Source organism: Lipotes vexillifer, unplaced genomic scaffold, assembly GCF_000442215.2.
Source record: "Lipotes vexillifer unplaced genomic scaffold, Lipotes_vexillifer_v1.1 scaffold298, whole genome shotgun sequence".
In the NCBI taxonomy this organism is placed as follows: domain Eukaryota; kingdom Metazoa; phylum Chordata; class Mammalia; order Artiodactyla; family Lipotidae; genus Lipotes; species Lipotes vexillifer.
The window spans coordinates 692,158-715,561 of NW_006793272.1; the positions used below are offsets into that span (position 1 = coordinate 692,158).

Genomic DNA, 23,404 nt, shown 5'->3' on the forward strand with positions numbered 1-23,404 from the left:
TGCCAATGCAGGGGACGTGGGTTCGAGCCCTGGGCTGGGAAGATCCCACATGCCACGGAGCAACTAAGCCTGTGCACCACAACTACTGAGCCTGTGCTCTAGAGCCCACAAGACATAACTACTGAGCCCACATGCCACAACTACTGGAGCCCACGTGCCACAACTACTGAAGCCCGTGTGCCTAGAGCCCGTGCTCTGCAACAAGAGAAGCCACTGCAAGGAGAAGCCCATGCACTGGAACGAAGAGTAGCCCCCGCTTGCCGCAACTAGAGAAAGCCCCCGTGCAGCAACAAACACCCAATGCAGTCAAAAAATATATAAATAAATAAATAAATAAATTTATTAAAGAAAAAAAAATCAGTTAGGCTCTGGTAAAATCACTTCCCTTGAGGCCAGGCCTTAGTTATGGGGAATAAAGAGCTCTGGGCTTATTTCAAAATGGTTACCTTTTCCCTCCTCTCCCTGAAACAGTTAGGAATTTTTCACCAAACCTGAGAACCTGGTGGGTATTCTGGAGGTAAAACTCATGAAGAAAGAGTTTTTCTCTACCAAGCTAGAACATGCTCCTTTGCCAGCAATTAGTCAACTACCTGCTAAGTGCTCCTACCAGGATCCAGCAGTGGTAACTGTATTAGCCTGTCTTTCTAGTTTTCAGAGTCAAAAACACAAGGCAGTTTGCCCTGTGACCTCAATTTTCTGATTCATTTAAGAGGAGTTGTTGATTTTCACTTCCTTAAGCTTTTTGCTTATGGGAGTGACAACTTCGAAGCTCTTTACATGTCAGACCAAAAGCTGGAAGTTCTTTCTAGTCTCTAGTCTCTTTTCTGTGCATAAAGGTGTATAAAGTTGTTTATTATAAAATTAACAGCATATACAATATATTGGGTTGGCCAGAAAGTTCGTTCCGTTTTCCCATTAAAGTTTTCCCATTATGGGAACACCCAAACGAACTATTTGGCCAACCCAATACATTTTGTAAACTACATTCTAAAATTAACACATTGTGGACGTTTTTGTGCCATTAAATATTTCCCCCATACCACATGCCTAGTAACATGATTCTCCACTAACACAATTGAACCATAATTTCTTAACCCATCCCCTATTTGGGGGTATCAAATTGTTTCCTTCTCTTTCTTTTTAAAAAAAATTTCCATGAAAAACATCCGCGTATATAAAGACTTCCCTGGCAGTCCAGTGGTTACGGCTCTGCACTTCCACTGCAGGGGGCCCGGGTTCGATCCCTGGTCAGGCAACTAAGATCCCACATGCCATGTGGTGTGGCCAAAATATAAATAAATTAAAAATATATATGTTCTTGGATATAAACCAGTGTATGCAATACTGGTTATTTTCTTAATATAAATCCTTAGAAGTAGATTTATTGGGTCAAAGGTTTTCAATGCTTTTAAACACCTGATCTACATTGTCAAGCTGCCCTCCAGAGAAGCTACACTAATTTACTTTCCAATTGCAGTGTGTGAAAATGTCCAACACAGGATATTTTAATTGCTTAAAACTTTGCAAATTTGGTGAGGGAAGTGGAAACAATATTTCTTTTTTTCTTTATCAAGAAGGTTGAAGACATATTCATTTCTAGTAAGTATTTTTATTTCCCCTTTTATGATATTACCATTATTATTATTAATATTGTTATATTAAGCTATATTCCTGGACTAAATGCAAGTGCTCAAAACCATTTATTAATTAAAAGAACTCAGAAAAATCAAAATTACTTTGCAGACATAACTTGTATATTTTTCAGCCAAATCTTAGGAATACAATTTTCTTGGTACACACACAAATTAGACTTCTGCTCCATGGTGTTCTAGAATGGAGTAGGAAAGATTTTTAACAATCCCTGCATCTTTAACTGAGGAGACACAATCAAGAATTTCTCAAAACAAACATCAAAATGAGGCACCTTTTGCAAACTTCCACATGTTGGTGAGAGGAGAATGACTTTTTCTCTATAATAAATTTATAATCTAAATGACAAACACCTAAGTTATTTGTATTTCATATATACAACTTATCTAGACATATCAGAAAGAATCTGAGTATATGCTTAGAAGCAAATCCATGAAGGAGCCTACTTAAGTGGCATTATTAGGCTAGCATAAATTGCCTTACTTGTATGGTTCTTCAGCCACTTACCTTGGATGGCGGTAAGCTAGAAATTACTTTGTCGATTTAAATCCGCATCGCAAAGTAAGACGGAAGCTTGTGTATTATGTATTTGATTCTGGATTATTCTGTCAGAAATAATTAGCTCACTCAGAAGTTGACATCAGATCTACCTACTAAAAATATGAAGTTGGATGAGCTTTCATTATCAGCGATGTGATCTACATGGCTGTGTGATTTATTCCTTTCTTGAAGAAAAAGAAATGGGATAATAAAAGATAAGGACCCCTGAAAGATTAAGCAAGCACTAAAATAAGACATGCTGTCAAAATATGGGTTTCAAGTGCATTTACATATTTTTAATACTCACATCCAAATTGTTAAGATTCTAACTTGCAGGAAAGTCTGTTTCCAAAGGGACAGTATACAGCGATGCCACAAGGAGGGTATTCTTTATATATACCTTTTAAGCAAGTTGCTATCATTTCTCTGAAATATCTTTAAGACAGGTTATTTCATGGACACTATTAAATGGATCATTTCAGTATACCTGAGCTCACCACTATTCATGAAAACCACAGATAGGGCTTCCCTGGTGGCGCAGTGGTTGGGAGTCCGCCTGCCGATGCAGGGGACACGGGTTCGTGCCCGGGTCCGGGAAGATCCCATATGCTGCGGAGCGGCTGGGCCCGTGAGCCATGGCCGCTGAGCCTGCGCGTCCGGAGCCTGTGCTCCACAACGGGAGAGGCCACAACAGTGAGAGGCCTGCGTACCGCAAAAAAAAAAAAAACCCACAGATAATTCAAATAACTTGCTTCAGCCAATAGATTCTGTTTGTCCCAAATTCAGCCTCTAAATAGTATTGGTAGACAATGTGTGAAACTGAGTGATCTAAATTTTCCTGCTCCAAATTTGGCTCAAAGGCTAAGGAAGTAGATGATAAATGTAAAAAGGAGCCAAGGAACCAGGTCCTGAAAAACATAGAGCCAGATGAGAATGATAATAATAGTAATAATGAAAACAACAACAAAATTTGTTGAACACTTCCTATGAGCCAGGTTCTGTTCTAAGGGTTTTACATCCAGAAATTCACTAAATTCTCACCACAACCCTACAAGGTAGATCGCATTATTAGCCCCATTTTACAGATGTGGAATCTGAGGCACAGGGAGGTTTGGTAACTTGCCTAAGTTGTCATGACTAGTCAATGTATGGAGCTGGAATTCAAACCTAAGTAGTCTGGCCTCAGAGCCAAGGACTGGAACCACTATAGCATTTTGCCGGTCCTGCTACATGGTTGTAAGGTGCATGTCAGCCACTTTTAGAACTTGAAAAATAATGGGCTTCCACACATTCTTGCCTAACTTTTTCTCAAAATGCCCTTCCACCCGACCTCTGAGTCACAGCTTTGCTCACCTTTTAAAGAATAAGGTGCTGTCTGTAGTGAAGTCAAGTCATGCTCAAATAGAGTATATGAGATGGTACAGCTGGCAGACTGCATTTTGCATTTTTTTTGGTATCCATCTCAATGATAAATCATAAAGTATGAAATAGTGACCACGCTCTCAAAGGCTATGATATCTAGTTGGGAAGCCAAGAGTACCCCAGCTAAAGGTTCTTTTTCATTCGCTTTATACCTATCAGCCCTTTCCTCATAATACTCACATGGCATTTATCTCATATTACGAAACTAGTGTCTTACAAACTATGCATCTTGAGGATGAAAATATCTTACTCAAACATTAACTTTGGAGAGAAACCCGACCATAAATGCAAATATAATGGTCTTCATCAAGTACCTTGGTCCTATTACCTCAGAAACATGGGATTTTGCCAATTATGCCCCAGACAGAAATCCACTTATTCCTGGGAGGAGCAAATTCAGGAACTGAAGGCAGAGACAAGGAGCTAAACAGTAACATCACTGGTGCTATTAAACAATGCTTCTGTAATTACTGACACTGATTTTTTTCTATTACATAGCAAAAGTAAACACTATAATCTTTAAGACATTTTTTTACCATGGCTGTCCAAGATTGAGCAGTTAGCACAATTATAGCTGATCTCTCCATGAGTACACCGAACAATGATCAATTTTCAGAAACTACGATAAAGTCCATTTCAGCACATGCTTATAAGACTGAACTTTTAAAAACTTTTTGTCGTCACCCAGGAGTGAATTTCATGAGTTACACAGCATCATTGACCACACCTAAAGTTCCAGTATATCATCTTGGACAAGAAGCACAAGTGAGCTGATTTTACTGAAACAATGATGCCTCCCCAACTTCTAGGAGATATAGGCAAGAAAAGTAAGCTTATCACTTGCCAGTGCCTGAGAGATACCAGCTGGAGAATTCGTGACTTACCACTAACTCATGGTATCTGTTGAGTAGAACTTGATCCCAAAGGAATTCCAACTAACATTTGAGATGGACCTTCAACCTGCATCATCATAGCTATTTTTCAAATGGTTCAGCTGGCCCTAATTAAAAGTGGCAATCCCTGCTACTTTAGGGGCCCCTGTTAACAGAAACAATGACGAAAAAAAGTAAACAACAGAGATGTGCCCCTATGCCATCAATGTTTTGCCCAACCATTACTGTCTAGCACCCAGGACTAGGTCAAAAGGTCAATAACTGGGCTTCCCTGGTGGCGCAGTGGTTGAGAATCCGCCTGCCAATGCAGGGGACACAGGTTCGAGCCCTGGTCTGGGAAGATCCCACATGCCGCGGAGCAACTAAGCCCGTGCGCCACGACTACTGAGCCTGCGCGTCTGGAGCCTGTGCTCCGCAACAAGAGAGGCCGTGATAGTGAGAGGCCCACGCACCATGATGAAGAGTGGCCCCCGCTCACCGCAACTAGAGAAAGCCCACGCACAGAAACGAAGACCCAACACGGCCAAATAAATAAATAAATAAATTTTTTTTTTTTTTTAAAAAAAGGTCAATAACTTCATCACCAGTCTAAAGGCAAGAAAATATTCCCACGAGTTGTTTTCGATAAGAGCTATTACCGTAGATACATCATCATGTAAGTATAACAATAATATTTATTTTATTATAACACATACAGTCAGTAGAAAGGGAGAGATGGATCTTTGCTGTTCATTATATGAGAGGACAAATCAAGTAAACAAATTCCTTAAGAATTTATCTTTTTAAAAAAAGACTACTAGGGGCTTCCCTGGTGGCGCAGTGGTGGAGAGTCCGCCTGTCGATGCAGGGGACACGGGTTCGTGCCCCGGTCCGGGAAGATCCCACATGCCACGGAGCGGCTGGGCCCGTGAGCCATGGCCGCTGAGCCTGCGCGTCCGGAGCCTGTGCTCTGCAATGGGAGAGGCTGCAACAGGGAGAGGCCTGCATACGGAAAAAAAAAAAAAAAAAAAAAAAAGACTACTATAATAGTGAAGGAAAAATTAAAAGCCCAAGTACTTTCCTTCTGCCATTCATCAGACTTGAAGCAGAATGAAGGAAGGGCAGGATGTAGTAGTTACTACAGAAACAAAGGGTCCTATTTCTCTGGAAACTGGGTTTCTAGAATTGAAGTCTCAGTCAGATTTCCTCACGGCTTTAAGACTTCATTTCCAGGCTGTGGAAGCCAATGAAAAAGGAAACCCAGGAAAAAGCCAAGTTCTTCACTTTGAGTATAGAGTTTATTCCTCTTTATCTGGGGGTTAATTACCTTATTCCTATTTGTTGGATCGTTCGTCCAAAATCAATTCAACTTAATATATATTGAGTGGCCTATGCACACCATGGCCTTCCCACTACCTGCCTTTTCTACTAGCTTTTCTATTAGCAGGTGGGCAGACTCAACGAGAAGAAAAGGGTCCATATTTCAAAGAGGTTTGACAGTTGAACAAGGAGACATTATTGGCTAAGTTGAGAAATGGAGATTTTCCATGAAATTTCAATTCATTATGCCCTTCTATCTCCCATTAACATGGATAACTGGGACTTGATGGTATTCTCATTAGTCTTTACTATGAGGCCATAGGAGATCCTTTTACAGAAAGGCTGTTCAGCTGGTGAAACCTGATCTGAATAATTTTTCTGGCCAAAATCATCTCTTACTTGTCATCTGGCATAGGACTTTGGGCAAAAATCAAAGCTCTTCTTCGAAAAAAACAAATTCTTTTTTCTATCAGCACCTCAGCTGCACAAGTCTCTGCTAAAAGGGGTTTACTTTCTGCTTGGTCAAGAATTCAAGTTGTGCTCTTGAACTTTTCACAACAGGATCAACTTTGCATGTTCTGCAACTGGCATCTAAAATATTCAGCTTTCGCTTTAGACAACATGAGTTATATCTCCACTACAGGTGCATTTTAGAGAATCAGTCGTTAATTGGCATAATAAACCAAATTCACTACAAGATAGTGCTTCATTTTTATAAAACAATATGTATGTACAGCTGAGCGTAGAAAAAAGACTAGAAGCCTATATGCCAATTAACCATGATTAATGTAAATGTTGAGATTACCAATGACTTTTGTTTTCCTAATACTTTTATGTACTTCTGAGTGTTAAAAAATGAGCATATGGGCCTTCCCTGGTGGCGCAATGGTTAAGAATCCACCTGCCAACGCAGGGAACACGGGTTCGAGCCCTGGTCCGGGAAGATCGCACATGCCGCGAAGCAGCTAAGCCCGTGCGCCACAGCTACTGAGCCTGCGCTCTAGAGCCCGCGAGCCAAAGCTACTGAAGGCCAGGCACCACAGCTACTGAAGCCCGTGCGCCTAGAGCCCGTGCTCCGCAACAAGAGAAGCCACTGCAATGAGAAGCCTGCGCACCGCAACAAAGAGTAGCCCCCACTCGCCACAACCAGAGAAAGCCCACATGCAGCAACAAAGACCCAACAGCCCAAAATAAATAAAGAGTTGCCTCAGGTATATATATATTTTAAATGAGCATCTGTTTTTAAATAGAAAAAATAACGTTAATATAAACTTTGCTTAGGGCATCTGATAATTGACAATCCAGTCTAGTAGACATATTAAACAACAATTTGTATAACATTTACATGTTCCAGCCTTCAATTAACTTATATCATCCAAAGTTAAAATATCTGGGCCACTTTTCCTTAGCACTTACAGAAAGACTTTTACTGAGTTAAAATTTAATACTTGCCCTCTTCCTTTACGGAGGGTTAATAAAGAAATGCCGAACACAATTCTTCTCTCTTCTATGAAATTAAGGTTACAGTTGGTGTCTTTCTACCACCCAGAATGTGCTTCATGCAAACATCCCATCATTAATACTGTTTGAGTAAGTGGGAGGTGGGAAATAAATCTCTATAGATGAAACTATAATTTTCTCTTGCCCACCAATGGGAAGCTTCTCTTTTTATCTTTTCAGGAATCATAAGCCAATTTAGAATGTGAATAATGTACCAAAGCAGGTGTTAAGAACATCTACCCTTTCTACTTTCCTCAGATTGCCAACATTTTTCTTTCATCTTTTAGAAAGTCATCTTGCAACTATTCTTTCATATATAACCTGTATCTAATCTTTTTAGAAGTAGGCAGGCTATAAATCTTAAATGAATAAAATATTCTTTGCAACAATCTTGTGTCAATAATAAAAGTCCGGGTGTGCTCCAAGTATCGAAAACCAGAGCCTTGGTTTCCCTTGTCCCACCTCCCCAACCCCTATTCTGGCATCCTTTAGTTTGCTGTCCAGAAAGCAAGAATTCCTCTCAGTTAGAGAGTAGAGAATCTTTAGTTCAGAGAGAGCATAAATGACTCAACCAATACCACACAGCAAGCAACAGAACTGACCAGAAACCAGGTCGCCTGACTTAAAAGCACAGTCCACTCGCCATTAGACTATGAGGACATTCCAATCCTACTGAGAAGTCAGGGAAATCTAAGCGTGGACATAAAGGCACATATTTTTAACCTTCCTCACAAATTTCCTTTGGCTTAGCTTATTTAGGTTCCAGAATAATTTTAGTCTTAGTTTCTGTCTTTTAACTCCCAAATAGTATACTGCCTCTCTTAGGAATTCTGGTTACAAAGTTCTTTATTCACTTACTCGGATCATCTCATGTGTTAAGTGGCTGCCATGTGCAAAGGACTGGGCTTCTCTTCAAGAGAATGCACTGGCTTCCTCAGAGAACTGCTAGACACAAACTGGTGTAGTGAACAGAACACTGAATTTGGAGACCTGGGTTTTCATTCTGGCACTGCCTTGGACTTGCTGTCTGGCCTTGTACAAAGTCACTTGACCTCACTGGGTTTCAAGTTTCTCATCTGAAAACTAAGGGGATAATATCATTTGGCTTGCAAGAGAGTTACTTGAATCGCTACCACTTATTAAAGACTGTGTGCCAGCCACTGTCACAAAGCACTCCATGTGAACAGTCTCATCAGTTCTTCAAATGACCATGTTGATGGTCAATACGCTATTATTTCCCCAACTGTACTGATCAGACCACTAAAGCTGGAAAGATTAAGCAACGTTCCCAAGGTAAGTAAGAAAGTCATGGAGCTGGGGTTTGTAGCTACGTGGACTCCAGAGCTTCCATACCCAACCCCACTGGTCCCCCCCCCCCAGTATAAAAAATAATTATGAACATACTTTGAAAAGCATTAAGCTATCTAATTTTAAGGTATTCTTCATTTATTCTACTTCCCATCTACTTAAACCCCTAAGATGTCAACGGGTCTACTCTTCTGCTAGCTTCTTTCTCTTGGCAAAAAAAATCACCTCGAACGTCCAAGTGAGAATCTAGAGGTGGAAAACTCAAGCCTTTCTGGTTGGCTTTCACAATAAAGAGGTTTGGTAGGCTCCATAAGGCCATGATCCCCATGTCTCAAATTTTCTAAGTATCCTCTTCCTTCCCTTCACTCTTCTGGGGACTCACCCTTCCTGGGAAGTTCAGAGGCCCATTTTCAAGCAAACACAAATGTTGGGAGCTTTTCTCCTGAGGAGAAAAATGAATGAGAATCTAGTCCCTTGGAAGATCCAGCTAACTCACCTTATAAAGCAGGAATGGACGCCATGAAATACACGAACAATTTCTCTCCCCAGGATGACTGCCAGCCTTGGCACAGGCTGGTCCATTTGAAATACATAATTGAATATTCTTAACAACTCAATTCTTCTACCTCACTTTGATCAATAGTTCATTACCTAAGTCAGAATTGCCAAAAGAGGCAAACCCTTCAGCCTGTTTGCCCTATATGTGCATGAATATTAAGCACTGAATGTTATGCTTCTTTGAACTTCAAAAGAGCTTCCTGGCCTCTTTTGACTACAACTTTAACAACGGAGCATAATGGAGTTACACAAAGAACTTATCCCAGCTAAAGACCTCAAACCTTGCTGCTTTTGGACAGTAACAAACTTTTATATAAGCCATAAATGGTTCATTCATCCACTGTGATGCACATTCAGTATTTCCTGGGTTCCTGAACCTGTCTTCCCTCCTGTGAGAGCAAGGGAATTCTGGCTAATTAGCTACTAGTAAGTGGTAGCACCCACTTCTACTTTTCCTTGTGCAAACAGCTTTCTGCAGTTAAAGCATTTTCTGCAGACCTCCTCAGATTCTACACCAATTGAGTGAGCATCTTTGACCATAACAGCATCCCCCCTCATTCCACCCTGATGCCTAAAACAGGAGAGCAAACAGGCTGCAGAGCATGTGCCTTGACCTAGAAACTTACATTCGAACCAGCCTGTGAAAAATCAAAAACCTTGGCTTCCTTGGGTAAAATGGTATCAGGGAACAAAGAGAGACGGGAAGCTTTATTAACTTTACACTTACATGTTTCCTGAAGTTTTTCTAGTTTTTTTTTTTAATTAAAAAAAAACCCTCTTTTTACTCCTTCCACCCCCATACCTATACCCTTCTCTAGAACTCGACGGTAGAAATATGGGAAACAAGATGTCCTTTTACTTTAAAGGACTTTTACCTGTTGTAAAAGTAGTATTTGCCAATTGTGGAAACTTTGTAATAAAGAGAAGTACAAAAATGAACAAAAGTAACAGTCGTGCACCTACCACCCAGAGATAAAAAGTTAGTTCCCGGAGCTTCCCTGGTGGCGCAGTGGTTGAGAATCTGCCTGCTAATGCAGGGGACACGGGTTCGAGCCCTGGTCTGGGAAGATCCCACATGCCGCGGAGCAACTAGGCCCATGAGCCACAACTACTGAGCCTGCGCCTCTGGAGCCTGTGCTCTGCAACGAGAGAGGCCGCAACAGTGAGAGGCCTGCGCACCGCGATGAAGAGTGGCCCCCGCTTGCCACAACTAGAGAAAGCCCTCGCACAGAAACGAAGACCCAACACAGCCAAAAATAAAAAAAAAATTAATTAAAAGAAGGCTCAACATTTAAAAAAAAATAGTTCCCTATTGCACACCATGCATGAATATAAATTTCAGATAGAACAGAGAATTATGGGTAAACCCCCAAATTATGGAAGCAGTAGAAGAAAATACAAGAATATGGAGTAGGAGGGAATTCCCTCATGGTCCAGTGGTTAGGACTCCTCGCTTCCACCTCAGGGGGCACGGGTTCAATCCCTGGTCAGGGAACTAAGATCCCGCATGCCGCACAGGGCAGCCATAAAGGAAATGAATGACAGATCTGACTACAAGAAAATTTAAAACTTCTGTATGGGAAAATACAACTTATACAAGTTTAAATCAAATGGCAGACTGGGAAAATAATATGTGAAATACAAAAGTTAATAAAAACATTTGATGTTATGTTAATAAATAAGCTTTTGCAAATCAGTAAGACACGCTCCCAAATGAAAGCCAATTCAGTGAAGAAATACAATTGAATTAAAAATAATTGAAAAGATACTCCAGTAATAGGAAAGTATGACAACAAAACTGAGATATTATTTCCCCTATTAAACTGGCCCTAAAATACAAAGATTAATAATACTTTCAGTGAAGGAATTAGAAATGGACATGCATACAAAGATGGTGGAAGCATAAATTGATACAGTTTTTGAAGGAAATTTGACAGTTCTTACCAAGATTAAAACTGAACATACACTTTGACCTAACAGTTACTCACAAATACTTGCCTAAGTGCCTTAAGGCATCCATTAATGCCTTACATATAGTAATAGCAAAAACTGGATACAACCTAAATATCTACAAATAGGGACTGGTTAAACAAACCATGGCACACTCATAATTGGTAACTATGTAGACATTAGAAAGAATATGGTACTGTTACACTGCAATGTTCTAACATGGAAAGATGTCCCGGACACACTGCTGAAAAGCAGGTTAAAGAAAAAAAAAAAAAAATATATATATATATATATATATAATATCCAATTTTTGTAAAAGAAAAAACCCTACAGACATGTATATATGTTTTTATAACACACAGAGTTTGGAAGAACACACAGCAAACTATTAGTAACGGTCATCCCTGGGGAGTGGGATGGGTATTGAGAGATACAGGTTCTTTATGAAGTTCAGATACTTTCATATCATTTTGTAGAATGAATATTATTAATTTTATAATTTAAGAAATTTTAAAATAAGTTAATATAAGCATTTTCCCGGGCTATCAAATTTTCAATAAGCAGTGTTTGAATGGTAGCATAATAGTACATTACATGGATCATTTATGTAACCATTCCCCACTGCTTCTAACTTCTCTTAGAGCTGTAATATAAATCTCTGCGCATGTAGTGTGTGTATGTGTGTGTCTGTGTGTGTGTGTGTGTGTGTGTGTGTGTGTGTGTGTATCAAGGCAACATGCCTAGGGCATATGCTTTGAGAGTTTCCTTTTAGTGGAGGTAAATTTGCACATGTCTTCGAGACAGTTAGCTTGGGTGTGGCCACAAAGAATGATGCTGAGTGGCTCATTCAGGGAATGACCATGACCTTAGCCTCATTATCTGACTATAAGCCTGAAACACTAGACCAGAACTGGTCCCCTAGGCCATCTGTTACATAATCATTTTGACACCAACTGAATTTCAAAGGGGCTTGGGACAGATTCATAAGCAGTAGGAAATGACAGAGAGTGATAGTTTTGGGGGTCTGTCAATCATTTTTTAATCATATTTTTTTTTTGGTTTGTCAGTTAAGCTCTAAGTTGCATGGACGATATTCCTCAATTCTTCACGAATATGGAAGGCTTCCCAGAAGAGATGGTCTTCTAACAGTTGCAAGCTTCCCCGTGCTGCCAGTAAATCCATAAGGGAAGTTTCTTCCTAAGAGAGGAAGGATTTTTAAGCCCAGCTGCTTGTGAGTTTAGCTGAGAATGGATGGACAACTGTTCTATCATATCCACTTAAATCAAGGAGGACTTCTGGAAGAGGAGGGTTCTGAGGTCGATTACACATTCACGTAGAAGGAGAAGGAGGTCCGTTGAGGACTGCAAGAGAAGAGGCTGATCCAAGCTTCCTTACTGATACTGTGTCCTGCTAAACTTCCTTCTGTGCCTCGATCATACTAGATATCACCACGGATTACTCATGTTTAAAAGCCTAATCAAAAGCACTATTTCTCCCAGGAAGGAGACTCACTTTACTATGAAAATCGTAGTGGGGCAGAAACACAGGTAACAATGGAACAGGTTTGGCACTGTTCTCCCTGTCAGCAAGCCTCATGCCTGATATATTTAACTTATGCTGATAAAGGAGATAAATGTTTAAGTGATGGACTTCAGATGCTGTTTCAGCTCCTACCAAGCATATTTGCACAGTTCCTTCTCATGAATAAGTTCAGTGGAGCAGAGAATGCCCCTCTTGGACCAGTTCCACTTTGTGCTTCTTTTGATGCAGCCAAAAAGGGGAACTAGACCGATGGCTTTTCCTTCAAATTTAGGGCCAGGGTCCACCTCAGAGGTGGCTGCAAATGGCCCAAAGAAGGTGAGGCTCACAGTGGGCAAAGGCAAGCAGAAAGCTCCTAACAAGAGCAGCGGTGTCAACGGTTACTCATAAATCTCCCAAATGTGGCTGCGAAGAGGGTTAATTACCCCCCTTTCCTGCCACTCTGCTTTCTCCAATGTGTCAGCCCATCACACGGATCGCTGACTTTCTAGAAATATTCCCTGGCTTTGCGGGGACGTTCCTTTCAATAAATGGCATCCAATTTGCTCACGGTCCCTGGAATCTCAATTTCCTCAAAGGATTTTTCATCTCAACCCAGTTCATGTGAAGGTTTTTTCCTTCTTTGTTTTGCAGCAGAAGGGAAGAGGCCGAGCCTGCTTTACATTTTTCTTTTTTATTTCTTTTTCTTTTCGGTGTTATTCTTTTTCATAAACTGAAAACCTTTGCTGAAGAGTCTGAAATTTGGGAAAAAATCCAGCTCATCTGTCAGATATTTCAAGAATTACGTAAAATGGAATGAGATTTGTACAGTTTAGAACGGGAAAAGGAAAATAGGCTAATGTGTCATGTGTCCTATGAGATGAAAACTATATGATAATCAGAAAAACAGCCCCAAATTTAGTTAGCCCGAGTCAAAGCTCTCATTCTTTTACCAACTCAGGCATAAACCAGTAACATTCACTTTCTTCTCTTAGAATAATGGCATGGCCACATTTGGGCTAAATCACAATCTCTTCAGATTATAATCACATTTTCAAAGAAACTACAAGAAAGTATCTTGTTTTTTAAACTCAAGACACTTACGTTTTACTTGCTCTGTTTTGCTTCCTTCTAGGAAAAGAAAGAACAGCAACAAGGAGAAGATGTATCTCATGCCTCCCATCTTCCACTTTTTTCTCATTCTGGCCACTGCAAAAGGCAACTTGAAACTTTTAGGGCCCTGGGTACTCAAGCTGTTGGGAAGAAAGCAGAAAAAAAGACTTAGAACAGATCCCCTGGAACTGATGGAGATCTCTGATGCTTAGGCTCCTAACTTGCTGGGGGGAAAGTGCTGGAGAATTTACCTAAGTGCAAGCATTGTTTTTCTGCTAAGAAAAGAGAACTTGCCTCTCCTGTCTTGCAAAGACTGTGGGGAGAAATTCAAGCGGATGAACATACATTCCTATCCAACGCTGAGGCTAAATCCTTGCAGGCAAGTCATAGGAAAGTAAAAATAAATTTTGAAATCCTCATTTCTAAGGGAATTAAAGTTGATTTCTCAAGAGATTTTCTTTGGGAGAAAAGGGAAACTGGGGTTTTCAAAATGGCCATTTTGGCAAACAAAAATAATGGGCAGTGACCCAAACAATTTCTGAAATGAAAGTTAACTGATCTTAGCTTCAAGACTACCGTTATTATTAATCCTTCAGGGATGAGGCACGACTGATCAATGTTTCTCCTGTGTCTCCTATGAGATCTATAAGGAAAAACTCTTCCAATGGGTGATTTGAAAATATTTAAATAATTCGAGAAACACCACATTTCAGTCTGGGGTTAACATTGGATGGGAACTGAGCTCAACGATCTTTTCAGAGGGTCCAACCTAAATATTGAGTATAGAGAACTGGATGGAATGCAAGATGATCATTATGGAGAGCTGAATTGTCTTTGGGCCATGATGTGGATGCCACAGCTCTTACTTTAAACACTATGAAGTTGGCCAGGTAATTTAAAATCCATTGTTTCAAATTACTAGTATGTAACCAAAGAAAAACTGTCCATGGAGAATAAGTTATGCTATCAGCCAGGATTTGCAGAACTGGTCTGCCTCTCTACGTCCTCCCTGCTCCTTAAACAAGGATAAATTCTCCTGGGACATGTTCCTAGCCTTCCAAAGACCTGGGTTCTCATGTCTTGGCCCCCTCTGTGAGCTTTTGGCCCAGCTTCAATCACTGGAATGTCTACCTCTGTCCTCTGAGAGTTACCAGGTTCCATTGAAGCAACTCATTTCCACGAATGCTTTAACACAGCTACTCATCCCAGTGAGGTTTCTTACTGAGCCTACTTTAATAAGCTTATCCCCCAAGCCTCCAAATGAGAAAGATTTTTTTTTTTTTAACCGCTGAAATCCAATTTATCACAATCACATATGGGTCTCAGGGGGGATTTTTGAAACCACGATTTTCGGGTCTCCCCATGCAAGAACCAACCGGGTTGTTTTTCTTGTACAATGGTTGGGTGATTCGGTGAACAGTAGCATTGCCTCATAATTCAAGCTGGCAAGAAAACGGCTCTTAGAAATTTTTTTGCTTTTCTTGGGTCTCAACTAATGGTATGAGCAAAGAGAAAAGTTGGTGACTAGAGAGCAATTAATCTCTTTTGGCGTTCCTGTCATCTGTGTGGCCTCCCCGGCTGGGATGTAGAACATCAGAAAATGAATCTCTTTATAAATAATCACTTTTGATTTACAAGATCCTGAAGTCCTGCCTTTGTATTCTGTGCAGAGCTATAAACCTGGAAGAGTTCCCTCCCCAGGTCTCCGTTCAATTTCTCTTTATCGCTTTAACTTTTTCTTTTGGGGGAGGGGGGCAGTTCAAGACATTTGTTAGGGCTGCAGCAATAAACACCAGCAAGCATTGCTCAGCAAGCATGCGGACTCTTACACTTGCAAAGAGCCAAACTGTCCTTAATTTTTCAAATTACACTTTGACCCAGTTAACTGGAGTTATTTCGGTATTAACTCTCTGTCTGCTTCACACAGGCCGTTGTGCTGTTGAACTTGCACTGGCTCTTTTACAGGTTACTTAGAAATGTAGCCATTGACATATTTTGGGGGCATCCAAGCCCCAACAAGAAAACAACAAAGAAAACAAAATTCTGGGACTAACACTGCAGAGTGGGAGAGGGTGAGTGTGCTTTACAAGAGAACAAGAAACAGGTCAGAACCTAAAGGAATGTATCCATTAAGGTGCCTCCATGAAACAAGCATTCACAAAGTTCATTTGCATCAAGCAAAGGGACCAAGGGCTCCTTGCCAGGCTGGGACTGCAAGGCAATCTGGGCCATCAAGTGTCAGGGGTCTGTCTGTTCACAGAAGAGGTCTCCTGGGTAGAACAGAATCAGAGACGTTCCCAAAGGAAGGCTAAGGGATGAGCACATGGGCCAGCTCTTCAGGACCCACAGTGTTTCTTTAATCATGCCGAGAGGCTTCAATGCCCTTGCAATCTCACATTCACTATCATCTGTGGTGCAGCCTCCAGGGTAGCAATTCTCTTTCCAACAAACAATAAGAAGCCACTGGATTCTCAGGCCCGTGTCCATCAGCTAAAATCCTCTCCCGGGTCTACCACCCAACAAGAAAAGCTCGGTTCACTGGTGGTAGGTTGGTACTGAAAAATGGCAGCTTCAGGCCAGGGTGTCTCTGGTCTGAGTCGAGATGCCTTCATCGCTGCTATGACTGAAGAACAATGCCCCGCCATTTGGCTTGCAAAACACCTTTGCTATCTATCATTTCATTTTATTCCCCACAACAACTCCACCTTCAAAATGGGCATCCTGGAGCCCAGAGAACTCAACTGCCCATATTCTCACAAAGTTAGTGGCAGGGCCGGCAGGGAAAAGAAGGCAGGCTTTCCAGGCCCTAAGTTCTGGCAACACTGCGTTGCTCCCCGAGCCTAGCGTCTCCAACCCAGACGCCAGTGGTCCTGGCCGGAAAATGAGGCAGATGTCCACAGGGAGCATAGAGGAGCCTCTCGCCCAGTCCGCCCTGTTTGTTTAACTTGAGCACGTATGAACTACCTACGGGTCCAGGGCACCTCAGCAAGCCAGCAAAAGGCTCGGGACACATGCAATCACTAAGGGAGGGAACTGTAGAAACCCGTTAGGTAGCTACCCAAGTGGCCTCCCCGCAGCTCCAGAGCCTGGAACTACGCAGGCCGTGCGAGAGTGGCGAGTGGTGAGTTCGAATCCGGATCCCTCCGACCTACCTTGGTCTGGCGCCCTGGGCTCCACCTCCAGCCGGGCCCGCGGGCAGCTGTGGCGGAGAGCGGGTTAGGGTGGCAGGTCGGGGAAGTTCTGGGCGCCCTGGGGGAAGACGGCCCACCTGTGCAAAGGCTAGAAAGGAAGGGAGGGGAAACGGGCGCCGGGCACCGCTCACTGACCTGGCCACCGGCCTCCTCCGTTTTCCACGCGTGCAAGCGCTCCGAGCTCCCCGGGGCACTCCTCCGAAGACGGGGACTCGCAGGTTGTGGCGAGAGCTGGAGTGCGCGCGAGGGGGGAGGGGGGACTCAAAAGTGGGTGGGAGGAAAAACATCACCGCCCTCACACCACGAGGGAACAGCGGCTCGCTCAGCTGCCGGGGGCAGAGACAAGGCGCGGGCGCGGCGGCCCGGGGCCACCTGCCCGCCCGCCGCCCGCTCCCCACTTGGCCCGAGAGGCCGGCCGCTCGGCGCGGGCGGGAATTCCGCGAGCAAGCAGCCGCTGCAAGCCCGCACCCCTTCTCCGCCCCAGCACCGCCGCTCTCTCCCCGCTCCCCCGACCCGAAAGTTAAGAAATCGGGAGAAAGTGTGAGGCTCAGCCGGCGACTTTCCCATCACGCAGCGCCCACACGGCACCCCCCTCCTCTGGCTAAGTGAGCGTTGGGGTCTTAAAGGGACCGCACATCTCCTCCCGCCCCTCCACCCCCTCTGCGCTGGATGCACCTAGGAGTTCCCCGCCGCTCGCGCGCGGCCTGAAGACCCGGGCTACCCTCTGACTTGCCCGCTGGAAGCCCGCAGCCCCCTCTCCTCCCGCACGACGGCCTCTTTGCGTGCACCTGGCCTGGTCCTGAGCCGGTGCGCGGGACGCAGGATGAGTTGGCCTCGAAAATTATGCCCTAGCAGGCTGCTTATCATTTCCGGGCATCTCCCAAATCCACGTCGCGGCTAATGAAGTGACCAAGCGTTGGTGCCCTTAAAGGCAGGATGGAGATGGGTGTGTGTGTGGAGGGACAGGGGACGACTTAGAAACCTGCTCCTAAGGAGCTCCAGAGGGCTCCTAAGCCCCAGGGAAAGGGCCTCCACTAACTGTTAGGTGTCTTGAAGAAAACTTAAGAGTGGCTCACCACAGCCATCACTCTTCTAAGATTCCTTAGGATTTTGAGTTGGGTCAAGAACCCATCCTTGAAATCACAATAGCGCTGCTGATGCCTTGGTGAGCCTGGGACAGACTAGTCCAAATTTGTGTTTATTCGATGAAGTCTAGTTACAAAGAATTACCAGAATCCTCTAAGGGCCTGAAAGCATTGCCTTGAGAGACCGTACCCATTTATATTTAAGCCCCTAAATTTAGAGAGAGCTTTTTTCGACGTGGAACTGCATAATATGGATACTCCTAACATCTACATGCCACGTTATGGCTTACGGAGCACTTTCATATACATCTTCATTACTTTTTAAACTCACACAACAAACTGAATGATCTCTGTGTGGCCTCAAGTGTTAGAGTTGGTGGGGACCTTCTGGACCATTCGATTCAACCTCTTCGTGTCACAGAAGAAGAAATTGATGGAGGAGGGGGCCGGAGAGGTGATGTATCCAAGGTCACACAGCTAGTAAATGATAGATTTGAGATTCCCGTTCAGATTTCCTGACTTTCAATCCACTACTCTCTGGCTGTTATCTCCAGTCTATAGATGAGGAAACTGATGCTCAGGGAAACTGTAGCTTGCCAAAAAAATCATACATCAGGAAGAGAGAACAAAGGAAATTTAAAACAAGAATAATTGTCCCTGGAAGTTACTTCCTTTTTCTTCCTTCACAAGTGTTAATATCACCCAACTAGCCCCTGAATTGCTGGAGATGATTATTTCACTGTTAACAAAGAAAGGGGGGCCCTTTCTGAAATGTTGCCTTCAGGGCCCAAAATGTCTAGCTCCATCCTGCTGCTTGGGTAGCCATACATTTACATTGCCACATGCATTCAATCTGTGCTGTCCTATATTAGCTTGAACTTGCTGATTTGTTGCCCTATAACTGTTCTCAAGCCATTTAAGGCACTGATGTTTTGTCTCACTGCACTGAGTTCTTCAAGGCCAAGGACTGGTTGTTCAATTTCCTTTGTATCTACATCCCCCCAACCCCCATCATCACTCCCAACATGCTGAGAGAGTATTCAGGAAAATGGGTTTCAGGGAGCAGCCTGGGACAAACATGGATCTTAGCATTTAAAATCAGTAGACTCACTGAGATTTAAGAGCTCGTCTATTTGGCTACAACCACTGTCTCCCTTTGCCTGATATAGTACTCTGATTACTGCATAACAAACCATCCCAAAACCTTAAAAGCTTAAAATGATTTATTATGATCGAATGGTTCTTTTCAACTGGGCAGTTTTTGCTCAGGATCTCTTGTACACTTGGCAACTGTATAAGGGGGGTGCTGGAATTCTCTAAAAGGTTCTTCATTAGTGTAAATGCTGGTGGTCCTTGTTTTAGTTCCAGTCTTGACTTCTGAATTGGGAACTCCAACATGGGTCCTAACCTAAACTTCCTACCAGATCTTATTCAGGCTAAACTGATGATTATCTCTATGCCTTATTTTTCTCTACTTATTAGATGGAGATTAGAGCATAGATCATCTCATATTCATTCTTAAAAAATGTTTTATTTTGAGATAATCATAGATTTATGTGCAACTGTAAGAAATACTTCAGAGGGATCTCAAATACTCTTCACTCCCAGTAGTAACATCATGCATAACTATAGTACAATATTACAAACAGGAAATTGACATCAATACAATCCATCCACCTTACTCCAATTTCACCAGTTTTATATGCACCCATTTGCCTGTGTGTATAGCTCTGTGAAATTTTTTCACATGTGTAGGTTGATGTGATCATCACCATAGTCAAGATGCTAAACAGTGCCAACACCACAAGGGGCTCTGTTACTCATCTTTCTCTCCTCTTCTTCCTACTCCCTGGCAACCACCAAACAGTTCTCCGTCTCTATAATTTTGTCATTTGAGAATATCACACGGGGCTTCCCTGGGGGCTTCCCTGGTGGCGCAGTGGTTGAGAATCCTCCTGCCGATGCAGGGGACGCGGGTTCGTGCCCCGGTCCAGGAAGATCCCACATGCCGCGGAGCGGCTGGGCCCGTGAGCCATGGCCGCTGAGCCTGCGCGTCCGGAGCCTGTGCTCCGCAACGGGAGAGGCCACAGCAGTGAGAGGCACGCGTACAGAAAAATCATAATAATAATAATAATATTATATGGAATCATACATAGGTAACCTTTTGAAATTGGCTTTTTTCACTCAACATAAGTCTCTGGTGATCCATTCAAGATGTTCCAGTAATCAAGAGTTTGTTCCTTTTACTGCTGAGTAGTATTCCATGGCATGGCTGCATCACAGCTTATTTAACCATTCATCTATTGCAGGACATCTGGATTGATTCCAGATTTCGGCAGTTACAAATAAAGGGGCTATGAACATTTGTCTACTGATTTTGCATGAACCTAAGTTTGCATTTCTCTGGAATAAATGCCCTAGAGTATAGTTCCTGGATTGTATGGTAAGTACACGTTTAGTTTTGTAAGGACCGCCATATGCTTTTCAGAGTGGCTATACTATTTATATTCCCACCAGGAATGAATGAGAGATCCAGTTTTTCTACATACTTGTCTGCATTTCTTGTTGTCATTATTTTTTATTTTAGCCATTCTGATAGGGGTATAGCGATATATCATTGTGGTTTTAAACTGTATTTCCCTAATGCTTAAAGATAGCTACCATCTTTTCATGTGTTTATTTAACATCTGTATATCCTTTTCAATGAAATGTCTCTTCATGTATTTTGACATCTTCTAATTGGATAGTTTTCTTACAGTTGAATTTTAGGAGTTTTTTAATATATTTTAGGTACTAACCCTTTGTTGCATACATGGTTTGCAAATACTTTCGCCCAGATTGCAATTTGTCTTTTCATGCTCTTCCCATAGGCTTTTATAGAACAAAGTTTTCCATTTTGATGAGGTCCAGTTTGTCAGTTTTTCCTCCTATGGATTCTGTTTTGATATTAAGTCTAAGGATGCTTGGCTTAGCCCTAGATCCAAATTTTTTTCCTGTATTTTATAGTGCTATAGTTTAAAGTTTTACATTTAAACCTATGATCCATTTGGAGTTAATTTTTATATAAGGTGTGAGATTTAGATCGAGGTTCACTTTTTTGCCTATGGATGTCCAATTGCTCCAGCATCATTTTTTAAAAAACTATCCTTCCCTCACTGAACTGCTTTTACACCTTGGTCAAACATCAGTTGGGTATTGTATGGGTCTATTTCTGGTTTCTCTCTTTTGTTTCGTCGATCTCTGTGTCTATCCCTCCAACAACAGCACCCAGTTTTTATCATCATAGACATTAGTAGGATTAATATCAAGTAGAGTGGTTCCCCCCACTTTATTTTTCCTTTTCAAGATTGTTTTAGCTATTCTGGGTCCCATACCTTTCTGTATAAATATTAGAATAAGCTCTTCTATGTCTACAATACACCCTTCTCAGATATGGATAGGAATTGCAGTAAACCTATAGATCGATTTAGGAAGAATTGACAGCTCTAATCTGTTGAGTCTTACAATCCATGAACACAATATGTTTCTCCATTTCTGTAGGTCTTTTCTGATTTCATATAGCAATGCTTTCTAGTTTTCAGTGTATAGATTCTGTATGTGTTTTGTTAGATTCATACCTACGTATTTCATTTTCTTTGGAGCAATTGCAAATGTTATTGTGTATTTAATTTTGTTTTCCAGGGTTCACTGCTAGTATATATTAATGCAATTGATTGTTGTGTGTTGATTTTGTATACAGCGTGTTGCAGAACACAGTCATTTTATTTTTTTCCAGCTTTATTGTGATTTAATTGACATAGAACATTGTGTGAGTTTAAGATGTACAACATGATGATTTGATATATGTATATATTGTGAAACGATTACCACAATAATGTTAGTAAACACATCTATCACCTCACATAATTATATTTTTTTTGTCTGTGGAGAGGATATTTAAGATCTACTCTCTCAGAAACTTTTAAATATATAATACAGTTATATTATATATTTAACTATATGCTAACTATAGTCACTATGCTGTGCGTTAGATCCCCAGAACCTATTTATCTTATAACTGGAAGTTTGTACCCTTTGACCAGCATCTCCTCATTTCCCTCATCCCCTAGTCCCTGGAAACCACCATTGTACTCTCTGTTTCAAAGTTTGGCTTTTTTTTTTTTTTAAAGATACCACATATAAGTGAGATCATACAGTATTTGTCTTTCTCTGTCGGACTTATTTCACTTAGCATAATGCCCTCAAGGTCCATCCATGTTGTCAAAAGTGGCAGAAATGAATGTGAAAATGGAGGTATTACAGAATGATTAATGCTGAACAATGTTTTGAGAATACATATTTTAGCCCTTTTAAATGCTTCTTATCCCATTTGAACCTGGAAAACTCTGGTTATTTGATTAACTTTCAAATAAAATAGCAGGACACATAAAGATTAATGAGGAGTATATTATGGTGTATGTTTATTTCTTTATACAGAAAATCAGACCAACCTAAAGTTTGTATTAATCAAATATTTGATTCAATATTTAGAAGTTGACCTTTTAGGACCCTTAAGCTGTATTTAATATGAGCCCCTTCATCACGTGTATGTATTCATGTTTGTTAACTGAGTTTTTGTCTTTGTTGTATTTTCTTCCTGTTGATCATTTCTAAAAAGTGCTATAACACAGAATTGGTTGTCATTAGTGCGGTTCATCTAATATTTCCGTCTTTCGTCCTTTCAGGTTCATGGTAGAACTTTACCCCCCTTCCTGCTATGGGATTGAGCATGACCATCTGATTTGCTTTGGCCATTCAAATCTTAGGAAAAGCTATGTGTTACTTCAGGATGGAAACCAAGAGCTAGTGCATAACAACTTGCCCCATTCCCTGCCCACTACCACAGGAATCATAAATGCATATATTGAAATGGAGCCTGAGTTTCTGAGTGACTAAGATGAGCAAAGCCCCCATCAGAATTATTTTGGGAGTCTAAAGTGAGTGATAAATGGAACTTTGTGTGTTAAGCTTGTGAGATTTGGAGGTTGCTTCTTTTTGCAGCATAATCTGCCCAATCCTGACTGCGGATACCACCAGTAAAAACAATTCTGTTTCCTCATACTTTATGAAAACCAGAAAAGTAAACAGAGCAGCTTATAGAATCTTGGAAATAGAATTAATAGAAGCCATTATTTTTTGGTTCAATGTGTTCCTTCTTAGGTAAGCTGTCATTTTCCATTTATGCCTTTCAGTTACTGTACCAAACAAAAATAACCCAAGATATTTTTTATTTGTGCTTTGTGTTATATCTGAATAGTATTTTAAGGAAATGATTTTCCTTTGAACTGATTTTAAGATATTTGTGGGAGCATTTTATGTGATTCTCTTCCCAAAGGAG

General features: G+C 41.6%; 1 protein-coding gene across 4 annotated transcripts in view; it reads right to left on the reverse strand.

Moving 5' to 3' along the window:
• The window catches only part of CHRDL1 (chordin like 1), a 116,166-nt gene extending 99,021 nt beyond the window's left edge, over positions 1 to 17,145 (reverse strand). For 3 of the 4 annotated variants that reach the window (XM_007466299.1, XM_007466298.1, XM_007466297.1), the window contains exon 1: positions 13,743 to 13,839. In XM_007466299.1, coding sequence (XP_007466361.1) covers positions 13,743 to 13,839 — 97 coding nt within the window. Of the gene's footprint in view, positions 1 to 13,742; positions 13,892 to 17,077 lie in introns of those variants that run through there. The other variant, XM_007466300.1, reaches the window with a different exon arrangement.
• Between the last annotated feature and the right edge of the window lie 6,259 nt (positions 17,146 to 23,404).